This window comes from Engystomops pustulosus, chromosome 5 (assembly GCF_040894005.1).
Source record: "Engystomops pustulosus chromosome 5, aEngPut4.maternal, whole genome shotgun sequence".
NCBI lineage: Eukaryota > Metazoa > Chordata > Amphibia > Anura > Leptodactylidae > Engystomops > Engystomops pustulosus.
The window spans coordinates 45,365,938-45,381,932 of record NC_092415.1 but is presented as its reverse complement, the minus strand read 5'-3'; the positions used below and the strand labels follow the sequence as shown (position 1 = coordinate 45,381,932).

At 40.6% G+C, this 15,995-nt stretch overlaps 1 protein-coding gene across 4 annotated transcripts in view; it reads right to left on the bottom strand.

Moving 5' to 3' along the window:
* ASPH (aspartate beta-hydroxylase) overlaps positions 1–15,995 on the bottom strand; it is a 103,854-nt gene that overhangs the window by 81,618 nt on the left and 6,241 nt on the right. The window contains exon 1 of one of the 4 annotated variants that reach the window (XM_072151836.1): positions 3,160–3,405. The exons of the other annotated variants lie outside the window; for them this stretch is intronic. Within the exon in view, the coding sequence (XP_072007937.1) occupies positions 3,160–3,172 (13 nt within the window). The 5' untranslated portion in view covers positions 3,173–3,405. Of the gene's footprint in view, positions 1–3,159; positions 3,406–15,995 lie in introns of those variants that run through there. 4 annotated transcript variants of the gene reach the window in all.

Genomic DNA, 15,995 nt, shown 5'->3' with positions numbered 1-15,995 from the left:
CGCTGCTAAAATCACAGAGTGTTCTGACCCGGCCGTACGCACAGTGCTTTCGCGGACCTGGCGCCAGCATGAAGAAAGCAGAGGCGCTGCCCACAGAGCTGTCGCGGACCTGCCGCGCACATGAAGATAAAAGAGGAGCTGCCCGGCCCATCGGAATTGCGAGTAGTCAGTTTATTTATTTATTTATTTTTTTTATGTACAAGGTATACTCTACAAGGTGCTGGCCATATACTACAGAGGGGCTGGCAGGCCATATACTGGGGACGCTGTGACCAATGCATTTCCCACCCTTGGCTTATACTCGAGTCAATAGGTTTTCCCAGTTTTTGGTGGTAAAATTAGGTACCTCGGCTTATACTCGAGTATATACAGTATACAGTGACATACGTGCACATGGGGATGTAAAACATTACATATACAGATTCATATGTGCCACATACAGGACTGGAGAAATCACATGTTCATGTGAAAGGGGCCCAAGAGTGCAGAAAGGCAGCTCCGATGTCTAGACAAGTGGAGGCAATGGTGAGGACCTTTGTGCCAATACCAAGGGAGATTTAACAGACAAATGAGGTCTTAGGTTGCACTGGCATGGTGTAATGTTATGTGGCCCACGAGATCTGCAGCATGGAATAAAATCTGGCGCACCACCAGAGAAGCCACGGCCGGATCGTCATTGGAGCTTTTGCTCTAGGCCGGTTGACACAATATACTTACAAATAAGCTTGCAACTTGTAACTAAATGTTACATGCAATGGTGCGATAAAGGTTGGTGGAGGTTGGGAATTTGGAAAGAGGAAAATTTAGCAAAGACATTTACATTTGTACAGTCTTAGGCATTGGACTTTTAAATGCAACCATTGAGCCGATGTGGCCCGCAGTGTAGTTAAGTTTGATGCCAGGCTGGGTCTCCAGATAGGAATAAGATTGATACATGTGTCATTAAAAGGATAGCTCTAGCAGCGCTAAACTATTTTTTACCAGGTAAAATTACGCTTTAAAAGGACAGCTATAAGCGGGATCAAAACTACTATACACCTGCATTACAGCAAGACTCAGCAACCTGAAGAAAAGCAGATGACTCCCTGAATGAGAATGTGCTATAAATTATGTCGGGACAGGTCAGACAATAGGGGACTGCAAAAATAATCAGGTAAGCAGTAAGTGTGACGTCCGAGCACCACCTGCAAAGCAGATGTGCAAAAAGCAAGATGCAGCACACAGATTATAAGCAGCTACGGTACAAGCTAGAGAAGGGCTGGGCTTCTGTTCAACGGGCCATATGTCATTATGTACATTATAACAGGGAGGGAGGATTGATGTTTGGACACTATATGAATGCACAGGTGCATTGCCACAGTTTTGGCAGATCATTTTAAGTTTGTCCACCACCCATTGATTATTGCTGTACAAAATAAAGTAAAAAATATAAAGTTTCGGAATGCAAAATTTTCAATCCATTAATGTAAAATAACAAAAAATTAAATTTTATTCTTCTAGGGAGAAACAATATATATGGGCATCTTTAAAGCTTTGTATATGTTTTTTACCGTACATTAAAAAGGGCTGTGCTACAACAGACATATATCCCTATCCACAGGAAGGCAATCCTGGAAGCACTCGTGCCATAGAAGGGGATTGAGTATAGTGCACAGCAGTACCCAACGCTCTGCTGACTCCTCTACAGAGCTCCAAGCCTTGTCCACTATCCACATCAGCATAAAAGTTGTGCTCCACCGGAGACTTCATGACATGGGTTTCCATATGTGCAAGTTTCCAAATTTGATGGAGCATGGAGGTAATGCTGATGGGTTATTTTTCAGGAGTTATCCTCGGCATCTTAGTTCCAGCAAAAGGAAATCGAAAATTCTAAATTTCAGCAAACCAAAGATGTTTTTTTGGACAAATGTATGCTTTGAATGCCAGGAAAAAATTTGATAAAAATTGTATTCTGTTCCAGCACTAGTACTCAAAAGCAATGTCCATTACAAAATCACTGGGTGCACTTGGTTGCATCATTTCTGGGTGAAATTTGCGAAATCTCCCAAAAAGGGTTTCCAAAATCTTGTAGAAAGCCTTCCCAGAAGGGTGAAATCTATTTTGGATGGAAAGAAGGGATCACCTCCATAATCATGGATTTAGAATTAGTTCTCATAAACGTGTCCTGGTATACATGTAAACATAATATGGACAAGTGTATGGACAATGTTGGGGTCCTCAATAACATCTTTAAAATATTTTAATTTAATGTGTAATGGGATATTGGCACTTTCCCCAAAATAAGAATAATTCCTACCATTGAGAATTTTTGAATTGGAACATTTACAAATAGCTTTCAAATATTCTTCTTGCCAAATGTGCCACTAATAAAAATAAATTCAGCAGTCAGAAGTGATCATTTGCAGCGTGACCAACAAGTTTAGTACCCGATCACTTTGCTTCTTACAGAAAGCACTAGCGGGGAAAAGGTCATGTTTTTGACGTCTTCACCCCTCAACATGTTGACTAGGATTGTTTCGGTGCACTGTATTTCGCTGACTGATATAGAACGCTCTGCTTTCATGATTCTATTTTGACATAAGCCACCAATCTGCCAACCAATGTAACATCAGAAGAGGACGTTCTAATTTTACTTTTCTTCCTAAGGAATATGCAGGATAGGTGTGAACATCTAAGGCAAGAAAAGTTGTTCTACTAATCTAATATTTAGAACTTTGAGACCCGTTAAAAGATACACACCAAAGACAAAAATGTTTGGAGTTTATAGCTGCAGCCCTCCATAGGAATCGTAAGCTTATTAGCTTATCATAAGGAAAGCCATGGATAGATTGTGGTATTCAATCCCGAATGTCGGCTATGTATAGGAATGTGCCCTAGGGCTTGACCTGCACCCTCATGCATAAACAAGAGTTCATGCTGCAACGGGAGACATTCAAATGAACTTAAACAGCGTGTATGTCTGGGCTTGGGTAGGGGATCATGGGCAAAGACTACAACTCTCAATTTTTTATTTTTTTTTTAAAAATGGTGGACAATGTCCCCAGTTGCTGAAAATATTACACAATCCAAAGTGCTTAAAGTCAGGATAAAAAGCAGACCTACAATTATAAAAAGTCTGGATTGTATTCATAAGAAATTGTTTATAAGATTTTACAGTACCTGTATCCTCCATGTTTTCAGCACTCTTCGCCCATAAAGATCAGCAAAAAATAATGCTTAAGAAAATCACACTATCTACCAACCAATAATACCCAAGATGGGAACCCTTATCCCCCATCCAGCAGGGGTGAAATGGCTCCGTACAGATAAGTCAGCTAGACTCCGAAACTAGACCTGCCCAGTGAAGCTGCTGAATATCTATTAATAGTCCTGCCTCCCAAAGCCAAACTCTTGCAGGCACTCATATGGAAATCCTGCGCTATGTAACAAGCACTCTGCCCAGTCTTAACTCCTTCGGAACCACAGGGGAAAAAAACCAAAGTCCTGAGAGCCGACGACATCAAACAAAAGCAACCAATGCGTGGCACATACCTTGTAGCAGACGATGACAAACATGTTCAATCAGCTCCGCACCATATAATCCATAACTATTTGGAGAGTGGATTAGAGCAGACTGCTGTACAGCTGGCTCCTGACCACATACATCCCCTCAATCCATTTACTGCTCAAGTGCATCGATTAAACAGCAGCGACAGAACAACCTGCCCAGAATATAACGCTCTGCTGGCATTTCTCATTTGCTGGTCTAAATAATCATTATCCAATGAAGGATATTAAAGGCAAGTGCACAAGGATGTTACTTTTTTTTTAATCGTAACGATGACATTGTAAAGCACATGGTCTAAAAAAGCACAACACGTTTCACAGTAAAATGTCTCCTATTCTTAAAATGTAAAGACTGGAAGACAAAAGCAGCTGTAAAGGGGAATAGAAAGAACAAACTATACAGTAATAATAATTCTTTACTCTACAGATTACACAGCGCTGCATAGAGCTTGCCAAATAAGTCCCGGTGGGACTCACAATCTAGACTAATGACTATCGGTCTGTGCCCTCAAGCTGAGGCCAGTTAGCTTGCCCACAGATCCCCACAGTAAATTCACTGAACACTGCACATACAGGATGTATATGTATGTATATTTCCACCCAAACATTCCCCAGTTTTCAGCCAGCTTCTCATGTGTACATGCCCCAAGCATGTTTTTCAGAAATATATCTAATGTCCATGCTAAATGTACCTAAGGGTTTAGTGACAAAAAATATGTTGACACACCAAAAAGATAATATCATTCATGTTGGGGATCATTTTTTATTTCTAAATTAACTTAGTGGTAATTATTTCATAGTTACATAATAATCATGATGGTAAACTATTGATAACACCCTAAATATAAAACACTGTCGTTTCTCCTGGAAGAAGTCGGCAGAACGTGACACATTATACATGAAAGCTAAGTGGAACGACTAATCCGTCAGAGCCTAACACATGTGACAGCTGTCTGAGGACAAAGGCAAAAAGAATGTAAACTACAAACCACAAGCAAAATAGAGAACATTACTTGCATATTTCACATAGACCAAAACAGGTTGAAGAATTTTATTTAATTTGGAGAATAATAAATGCTCAAGGTAAGCTGAGTGTAATTGGGAAAAAAATACATAAAATTTCCTTCCAAATTGCAGAATACGCCTTATTAGGATTGTTATCATGTTAGCCATAGCATAGGTCAAAATAAATGCATACATGTGGTGAACTAGCGAACACATCTTAAAAGGAAATCTACCACCAAGATTAAGGATTGCAAACGCAGCACAATTACATGCAGGTCTGTGCCCCCTTTTGCAGAATCCCCTAGTTTTTACAAAAGAAGGCTTTAAATATTATGCAAATGAGCCCGAGGATCTCTGGGCTCCATTAAAACCTATGGAGCCAGGAGCCCCTTAGACTCATTTGTATAAATTTGAAAATCCTTCTTTTGTAAAAACAACAAGACGAGCAGATCCTGCCAGAGTGGGCAGGCACCAGTATGCCAGTGTGCTGGGTGTACAATCCTTCATCCTGGTGGTAAATGTCCTTCAAGCAAGCCGTGCTACAGAGCTATCACATCACCCATAGAAGTAAATGAACGTCAGAAAAACACCATAGCACAGGAAGCTACACAATTTCTGTATCTCTCTTCTATGGGAGTTTTGAATTTCATATGTTACAATAGAATACAACTTTATTAATCCAAAATGGAAAATAAAAATATGTTGGGTTGACTGCTTCAATAACTCTGTCAGGTGGCCTGGACAAACCTTGTATTCTCATCTCAGCCAATTCACACAAATCCCATATCAGCCATAGACCCAAATTAGCAGCATCATTGGGATGAGCTCCTATGGAAATGGGAGAGGTAAGGAGAGCTCACCCTTATGATGGTTTAAATGGATTATTTAATAATCTTGGAAAACCCTTTGCATACTTGTCCACTTCCAGCTCCTGGTACAGAGGTCATGGCTTGGCTGGTAGGGTAGATCATCATAGTAACCCCTACAGGCAATGAGTGGCCTTTGTGGCACGACTCACTGATCGGTTGGACTACCAACACTCACTAGAATTCTTATTGAGAGCTGGATCAAGGGAAATATTCTCCATGCACAGAAAGATTTAAAGATCCTGACGGTTTATTCCGCACCCTTTTCTTATGAAACCAGAACAGTCTATTTAACAAAAATGAACATAAGCCACATAATACAACTCATTTACGTGTTAATCCTGACATAGCTCTCCCCCTGCTGGTGTAATTAGGGCTGACAATGTGCGATCCTGGCACGGAGTATTCGTCCTAGAGTAACGTTACATATTACTTAACACCGAGACAAACTGTAACAGGATAGCGCTCCGCTCTATATCAAGAAATGGGATCATATTGGAAAGGCTCTCCCCCACATAAAGGGGCAATTTGTCTGACCTCATAAAGCAAGGCTGTGGAGTCTTTAAGCCAAACCTCCTCAATTTTCCTAACTTTGACATACAGGAGTCATGTTTAAGTGATAAAAAGCCTTATTACTGTAAATTTATCACCATTATGATACAAAGTTATTTAGGTAGAACATAAAAAATATTTATTGGAATACAACCTCATAGCTAACAGAAAACAGTTCTCCCCTCATATTTTATGTATAGTGTAGATGTATAGAATCCATCAGAGCAGCTAATCTCTACATGAACACAGAGGAGAAGCAAACTAAAACAAAGTAGTATACATGGAGAACATACATTGGACATTCCTGCCTTAATCTAGGTTTCCTGATCACACTAGTAGTTCCAAGAGAAGTGCAGACATTCCTTCCCCTCTGATCTGTAGGGGAAAAACTTTACTACTGAGCATGTACATAATGTGCAGTCACATCCATCTCATCTAAATCATAACAACATGATCTTAGAGAAAATGCAAACTAAAATGTAAAGCAGCATATAGAGAATATATGCTGAACAGATGTACAGTGTATTGAAACTTTAGATATGCTAAGAATTTACCTTCATCCTGATTTTCTGGTCGCTCTAGCAGTGCTAGATGAGTGCAAGCATTCCCAGTGCCCGTCTACTGTGATCTTTAGGGGAGAAGCTTCACTACTTAGCATAAAAGTGCATTTACATTCATTACAACTAAAAGCCTAAATTCTTAGATCAGGAACAAAACATAAATTTATAGGACATTCCAAAACTTCCCCAGATTTTGATGAAAAGAATTTTCAGTATGTAGTGCCCTAATTGTAACAATTTATATATTTTCATCTTAGAAGAAAACACCTTCAAGTCCTTGGACGTTTTTCTGCTGCAGAGAGTTTATAAGGAAAAAAAAAAAAAAAAAAAAAAAAAAAAAAAAAAGAAGGGGGTAGCACTGCACACCTGAAACTTGACTCTGACCCTCAAAATGTCAACAACTTATTTTATGATCTATTCACATAGTGATAGACGTTTTTTTTTTTTTTTTTTTCATAAAACCTCTATGATCAGAAGACAAATTCCATGGGATGGAGGAAATCAAACTGATCGGTCAGACTGGCAGAAACCCTGACTGATCATGAGAACTGCCCTCTCAGGAAAAAAAAGAACAGGGGTTCCATTCTCACACTATGAATGCAGCAGCAGGTGGAAATGTGTCCTCCCAATCCAATCAACACTACGGGATTGTTGGAAATTGCTGGGCATAGCACGCAGATATCTCCAGCGCTCGCATCCACTGTCACCGAGTGCTGGAGAGAGATGAGCACTGTGCTCCAGCCAACACTCCCATACTATTGTCCAGTTGCTTCACCCATTCTCCAGATTCTGGGGTATATGTTCTTGTGATCAGTGGGGGAGGGGGGGGGGGGCAGACCATCACCGTTCAGCTTTTTAACCTTTTTCCTGTGCACAGGGGATTTTCTGCAAAGTTGGTAAAACTCCTTTAATGTAAACAGAACTCCCCCCAGATATATATACAGAATGCCTTTACATATACTGTACATGACCATAACTTCACCCATCAACATTACACCTACATTCCACACACAATACTAAGGTTTGCCTTGTCCACTGCCAACCTGCGCAGGGTGTACATACACAGTACACATCACTGAGCAGTAACCAACAGCAACAGTCAGAAATAAGCATAATAGAGATATAGGCGAACATCGAGTCTACATCAGGTTCTAATCAAATGTATTTAACACTCCCAAAAAAGAACCTAATAGCTGTAACCTGGGGGTGTTCATCTTATAGAACACTTAGCTGTACAGAGGTCAGCACACATTCATCATTTTATGATTCCTGGCACGTCAGATGGTAAAATTCTTAAGCCTTCAAGGCAGATAACCCAGAGGAACAGGTCAGATGAGATCAGGGAGAGGCTGAGAGTTATAGAATAGCTGGGAGAATCTCTTATTCCTGCATCCCCTGCCGGCCAGAAATGTGGAGTCAAATCAATATATTTCACAGTACCGTTTTTTTTGCCCCAAAACTTGTCTCTTTTTATTGTTTTAAATGTAACTTTTTAGAAATTTGATAGGTAAAGCTGTCTACCTCAACAAGGCTCACACATCTTATATGGCCATGTGTCAAGCCCTTGATCAAGAACCAAAAATCAGGGGCCAGTTGAGCAAGATCGATTCCCTATGTTTTTTTTTTTTTGCAATGGCAAGGTAGAAAATTGTGTACAATCCCAGCAACTCAATACTATGATCTTAAGAGAAACCTGGCATCCAAATTAACCCGCCCAAAATTAATACTTCATTTAAAAGAAACTATGGTTAAAATGCATTTTATCCCTAAATGATTCCATGGTTGGAATGTTAAAAAAAATCAGTTTGTAAACTTCTATGCAAATCACTTAAGGCAAGTCCAATGATATTAATGGGGTCCTGCAGTTTTCGCGGCACTGCCTCTAGTCCGCATTAGTCTCACAGTTAGGGACCATCTGCCAATATTCAACTCCAGACATATTCAGCTTTGTAGGGAATACTTTCAAATATTTTACACAGTGCCTTGCTGGAACATTGAGAAAGTTCTGTTATATCATTCAGCACTTCATGTCATGTGACCAAAGTGATGTCATCAGAGGTTCTTTACCCCTAACATTTGCAAAATCTACCCTATGTATGTATCTGATCACATGAAATCCCAACATGACTCCATAAAGGATGGGGAGCACTGGAAGACCATTGAGACATACTGTTATTTTTTATGTGACCAGATACATACATTTTGCAAATGTTAGGGGGTTAAGGTAAAGGAGATCCCCCTGGTCACACATTTTTACAAAGTGTGAATAGGATTTGAATAAATCTCATCATTAAGCTGCTATTGCGGATTTTCAGAGCTAAAATCTGTGAATACGCAGCGTGATCAGAGGACCTATACACCCCGCATGGTCAAACCCGTTCCTATTCACTTTTGCAGGAAAGGATGGCCAGCGATGGCTGTCGTGTTCGGTTATGTGGTAGAGGCCAATCTGGGGGCTAGGTTTGGTCCAGCCGGAGATTAGAGGTCATCTTTCGTAAAGCAGCAGTTTAATAACCCTATTACACAAAAGTAAATGTGTTAGTGTTGAGAGACAATATATACTTGGACTGGCTCTGCAATGTGTATGACACATAATCTGCCATAATGAGGCAACACAATAGCATTATGTACAGAGAATACCACCAGAAACTTGCCAAGACAGAACAGCATTCTTTCAGCTTCCAATATCCTGTGGCGCCTAAATCTGTAAACAAGCCTGCCCCTCTCCGAAAAGATTCTACATATGCTGAATGACACTGTATGCTACGTCATATGTGCCATTAGACACTCCGGCAATCCATGCATGTAGGTGCCACATATATTCCATTTCATATAGAGCCCATTGCAAGTTGCAGACAGTGATAGGTTGTGACACTGGAGAGCTATGTAACCATAAAGTTTACAGCAGGACTGTGAAAATGCATTTATATTCCAGATTGTAACTGGACTTGGAGCAATCTGGTGCATTGGTGTGTGAGATCTCTTCACTGAGCACAACACAGCTCCTCCACCCAAGTAAGTAGGATATTGTAAGATTCACACATAAGCAGATACAGCAAGCGGAGGGGGCTGTGCAGCAGTACAGTGAAGAGACCTTAAAAACCAGTTCACCAAGTCCAGCTACAATCCTGCAATATAAATGCATTTATCTTCAGGACTTTTATCTAACACTACCTGCAGCTTTGACAGATTCACTCTATGGCTCGGTTCACACTCAGAATTCCATTTCTAGCTTCCACTTAAAAAAAGTAAACTGAAATTGAATGGATCTGTTATAAATCCTATTGAAGGCAATTTTTAATGTCACCCGTTGTCATCTGATTCGTCTGTTTTTGGATATAAAAAAATTGGAGTTTGAAGTACTTTTTTTTTTTTTAGTTAAAAAAACGGATTCCTAATAGATGATGCATCACTGACCATAACAGAGGAAATTAAATTATCTTTTACATTGAAGTCAATGGGACAGATAGTATGTGTCAGTTTTTACAGTTTCTTAAAGATGATGGATATAGATGACGGATACATTATAGATAAATGTGAGGAACAGAGAAAGATAGGTAGGCATAGAAATAAGAGATCAATAGGTAGATATAGATGTCATCTATAGATATCTCATTTCTGAGGGAGGGATAGATATAGAAGCTATAGATCAATGTATTGGAAGTGAAAGTAATAGCGTTTGTGCTGTTAACTGACACTGTCATCCGTATGTTCAGTTGTATTACCGTTTATTTACCACCCGTTATCTTTTTGTAATGGAGGTAAATAAACAGAAATTCTGACGTTAGTGTAAACTAAGCCTAAAACTGTAAAAAAAAAAAAAAATTCAAAAAGAAAAACGCATGCCATTGCATGTGGTTTGCCAAACAACACTGAAAAAGTTACTCCCCATACCTTATGAGCAAGTCACTTCATGAGCTACTACTGTAGATACTTTCAGTGCTCACAAATGTAGAGATGAGGGGGGCATTTGTGGATAGGGGACAACATGAAATAGCAGGAATACTCCTTCTGCTACACACCAGAGGAACTATTTTGCATGCAGGCAAATCTCAGGCACCATAACAGAACCCAAGTGACCCACTGTAATTTTTGGAGTCCATCGGGATCCATCCTGGAGGTTTAGTTTATATTGTCCGATAGCCTAATAACAGAATAATAAGGATACCCTTTATAACCAATAGTGAAAAAGCTCTTGCCTGATAACACTGATAATCCTACCAGTGCTCCAGGATTTTGGCATCTAATATTAAGACTAAAACTCTGTTACATATGTAATAAAATCTGAACAAACATTAATTTAAAGGAAATCTATCATTCGTTTTTATGTATTGTGAAACAAACATACCTTGAGAATGCTGTAGCTGCACTGACTGACTACACTTTTGCTGGGTACATGGAGCTTCCTGAAAATGTCCAGAAAGGGCTAATCATCCTGAGCTGGATCACTCATACACACCAGCTAGGGGATGGTGCAGTGATTGATTAATTCTGCCTTTCAGTGACAACACAATGGGGCTTATTTACGAAGGGTTGTGGATCGCACTTTTGTCACACTGTTAGCGGTTTTCAGGATTTATGCAGCTTTGACAGGTATTCAACAGGGGTTTGCCCTGGCATTGTGTTGCACGCGATCGGATTGTAGCGCAACTGCGCTGGCTTTCATGCGACATAATCAAGGGGGGTGGGCCGTCGGACAATCCGACTGTTTCGGATTTAACTTTCGAATTGTGTCGCAAGACAATGCACTTACACACACAAGAAGAAGGTGAACTCCAGTGGACCTGAGTGGGGAAGCGACACGTGCAGGATACCAGGCGCACGATCTTAGTGAATCGCAGCACAGTGCATTATCGGACAATGCACTTTTGTAAACTCTGCAGGACCAGGTAAGTAAATGTGCCCCAATTAATATAGCATTCTCTGGAGCAGTGCATAATTAGGGTAAGAGGAGAAGCAAGGAAGCAGCCAGAGGAGCAACAGAACCTCATTATCATAATTTTATAGTTTTTCAGCAAAACCACTCAGTTCAGGAATTAAACAAGATATGTTTCTGCATCAGTGTAGCTACAGTATTCTTAAGGTATGTTTGGTTCATAATGCATAAAAGCAAATGGTAGATAACAATCTACGCCATAACAATACACTCGGAAAACATGCTCCTTGTTTAGGTAAGTGCATGCACATATGTAAAGCAATGCACATGTACAGTAGCCATTACTTCCACATAATATACAATACTGGTCGGATTTGCGGTAATTATTTGGAAGGATGTATCTAACCATCAAGAGGTCTTATGCCAAACAATTTTCATATAGAGGATGCAGAATATAGTAAAAACATATCCTCACTCCATGCATTGTTATCCAGCAACCCAGACATCATGCTATGGCATACAGGGCACAACACCAAGGCCACACAGTTACCAGTCTGGTCGCTTCAACTGGTATCTTCTGACTGGAGAACATCTGAATGTGAGGGACAATCCAACAAGAACAAAATTAGCAGCAAATATTTCACCCATTGGAATATAACATGACGTACAGCCTTTGGTCACGCGGTGTCTTTCCTGGTAATGGAGTTTTCCATCAGTTTTTAAGGGTCTGCAGGAATGTACAAAATAAATGGAGGATATACCAGAGCAGATTTACTTCTCTTGTCTCAGATTCATTCAGCTAAGACTTAGACCAGGCACTAAATTTATAACAGTGGCTCAGGAAGGAAGATAAATCTCGGGCATTTGAACACACAAGTCCTGCTCCTTTGTCAAGCAGAGAGGGAAAAAGTGTCAACCATACATAATAAATGTACAGCAAGAGGTGTAGGACAGTTTTTTTGGGGAAATTTGAAAACATTTCGCTACATAAATCAAGCGTTGTCTACGTTTTGTCTGCAAATATTGTTAACCACTTCAACCAATTTTAACCACTTCAGGCCTATTTTGATAAGATTTTTTTGCTTTTTTTTGGCCATTCACCATACCATAAAAATAATAATGTTACGGAAATACATAATTTAAATGGCTTTATTATTTTCCCCAATTTTAATGAATAAAAACTACCTATATTTACTAGAGTATAAGTTGACCCAAGTGTAAGACAAGGTACTCAATTTTAGTAGTCCAGGGTGGGAAATGCATTGGTCACAGCCTGTGCCCAGTATATAGCCGGCAGCCACTGTGCCCAGTATATAGGCAGCAGCCTGTAAAAAATTTAGAAAAAACTCTTTACTCACCTTTCCGACGTCCCCCCCCCCCCCCCCAACAGTTCCTCTTCCATCTTTTGAAGGTCTGGGTCCCCTCGCGCTGAATTTTAGCATCACCGTCATAACATTTCTGACATTTTTTTGCCAGAAGAGTTGTTCTTTTTAGTGGCCTTGTGTTGAAGCACGCAACTTTATCACTAACCATTCTGTTTTATTAACCCCTTCACGCTCCGTGGCGGATATATCCGCCACGGAGCGCAGTGACTTAGCGCTCAGTGGCGGATATATCCGCCACGGCGCTTATGCCGGCTCGGCTCTGGATCAGAGCCGAACCGGCCTCGGGAAACACGGGGTGCCGGCTGTAACTAATAGCCGGCACCCCAGTGTAACACCCGCGATCGGAGTTGTCTCCGATCGCGGGTGCTTAACCCGTTAAATGCCGCGGTCAGCGCGACCGCGGCATCTAACAAGCATCTGGGGGGGTCTTTCCCCCACGATCGGCCCCCCCGAACCGTTTTCGGGGGGCGCCGATCGTTGCTATAGCAACTCTGGGGTCCGATCTGGACCCCAGAGTTACTTGCAAGAATTGCCGGTAAGATGGCGTCTGTGACAGTATAGGCTGACACTGATAATACTCTGCAATACATCAGTATTGCAGAATATTATCATGAACAAGCAATCAGATAATTGCTTGTTCATATACCATGGTATAAAAGTGAAAAAGTAAAAAAAAAAAGTTATTCAATAAAAAAATAAAGTCATAAATCACTAAAAATGCCCCAAACCCCCAAAACATATAAAGAGACATATAACTCAAAAAAAAGTCTAAATCATAACACAAACCCCACATATATAGTATCACCGCGTCCGTTACAACCCGTAGAATAAAAGTAAATCATTATTGAACCCCCACGATAAACGCCGTAAAAAAAACGGTTATAAACCCTCCAAAAATTATGATTTTTACCTATTCAATCCCACAAAAAATGCTATAAAAAGTGATCAAAAAAACATATGTACTCTAGAATGATACTGGTGCAAAGTACAACGTGTCCCGCAAAAAACAAGCCATCAACCAGCTTCGTAGCCAAAAACGTAACAAAGTTATGCCACTTGGAAGATGGCAATACAAAAATGATAGATTTTTCCCCACAATAGGGTTTTATTTTACAAATTTAGTAAAACGCAAGAAAATATATTCGTGTCTGGTATCCCCGTTATCGTATCGACCCATAGAATGAAGATAATATGATTATTAGTCTATATGGTGAACACCACAAAAAAAAAAGTAAAAAAACCAGTAGAGAATTGATGCTTTTCTACTCCTGCTCTCAAAAAGAAGTTCCTAAATTTTCAACAATAGGTGATACCAACCCCAAAATGGTAACAATGGAAAAAGCATCTCATCCCGCAAAATAAATGCCGTCACATGGCCCTAATAGCGCAAAAGCGAAAATTTTACAGCTTTCAAAAGAGGCCAATGAGGAAATCCTGGCAGCAGCAGGGTGCTCCTTCCCTTCTGCGCCTCACTGTGTGCCCATAAAACAAGTCACGGCCACATGTGGGGGGTCTCTGCACTCGGGAGAAATTGTAGAACAAATTGTATGGTGGGTTTTGTATTTTTATCTTTTGGAAATGTGTAAATTTTAGGGCTAAATGAACGTATAACCGGCACAATTTGACTATTCTAAATTTCGCCTCCATTTTGATGTAATTACTATGAAGATCTCAAGGGGTTAACAATCTTTGTAAAACCTGTTTCTGATAGCTTGAGGGGTGCAGATTTGAAATTGGGTTGGTTATATGGGGGGTTTTGATGCTAAATATGTAAATTTTCATTCAAAACTGTATTTATCCCCAAAATAGTCAATTCTTAAAATCCGGAAAAGCGCTATTCGATTTGTAAGCCGCGTGACATCAAAATAAATTATCCAGACATTTCAAAAATGGTGAAAATGTAAAGTAGACATATGGGAAATGTTATTCAGCAATTTGTTTAGGTGGTAAATCTATCTGCCTGAAAACGCAATGATTTCAAATTTCAAAAATGGCAAATTTTTCAGAAAATTCGTCATATTTTCTTTTTTTTTGTATATAAACGCAAGACTTATCAGCCAAAATTTACCACTAAAATGAAGTACAACATGTGGGGAAAAAACAATCTCAGAATCGTTTTGATAAGTAACAGTGTTCAAAAGTTATAACCATATAAAGCGACGCAAGTCAGAATCCAAAAAATGGGACTGAGCCTTAAGCTGTAAAATGGCTGCGTCCTTAAGGGGTTAAAGATGGTTACACACACACAACGATACCAAATATGTGGTGAGGGTTTGTGTATTTTATACTTTAAAGACACTCTGGTCCCTGGTTCAAGTCCAATACACTGCTATACAATACTAATGTAATGTAGAGCAGTGTAAACCTCTGCAATACTCAGACAGTAGTGATGGGAATTCTGGCTCTCATTAAGCTCCACTCACTAAAAAGAGCCGGCTCTTCTGGCTCCTGAACGGCTCCATATTAATTATATAATAGGGAGCCGCAGACCAGACAGTCTCCCCACCCCACGCCACTTTTAACCCGATTGTAGCAGGTTAAAGGGGGCGGGGCTAGCCAGCTAGGTGCGGGGTTAAGTCATTCGCTCACTGTGGGGAGCCGGCCTCCTGTCGTTCACAAACAAGAGCCGGCTCATTCGCGATCAACCCATCACTATTAGACAGTTTATAGCCAGACTTGGAGGTCTGAATCCCAGGAACATTGGGGAGCACCAGTTTACGGGCTGTCCTGAAGAGGATCGGATACCCTGGTAGGTGGCACAGGGGGGTGTGATCCTTAGGGGGAAGACCCTCAAACATGACCACAGCACGTAAGGAGTTAACACTCGCAATTGGAGCCGGCTGTTATAGATGTGATATATAGCTGAAGACCGCTGCTTCTGGTGCCGGCTCCGTTCATGAGCCAATGCCAGAAGCTGGACGCGATAGAACGTCCTGGTGCGTGAAGTATCTTTCTGCAAGGATGTACTATCACGTCCAAGTGTGCATAGGGGTTAATATATGTCTGGGGGGGGGGGGGGCGGAGGGCTGTAGAAATAGTTAATCTCTTAACCTGACCTCTATCTGTGGTCCTGTTCAACCACAGTGCTGGTCTTCACTGCTGGTCTCAGTTTGTATACACGCCTGTTCGCATACACGAAGTTTCTTGTAGCAGGCTGTAGGTGGCGCTGCCGCTGAACAAACCATAGATAGAGGGGGGTACAAAA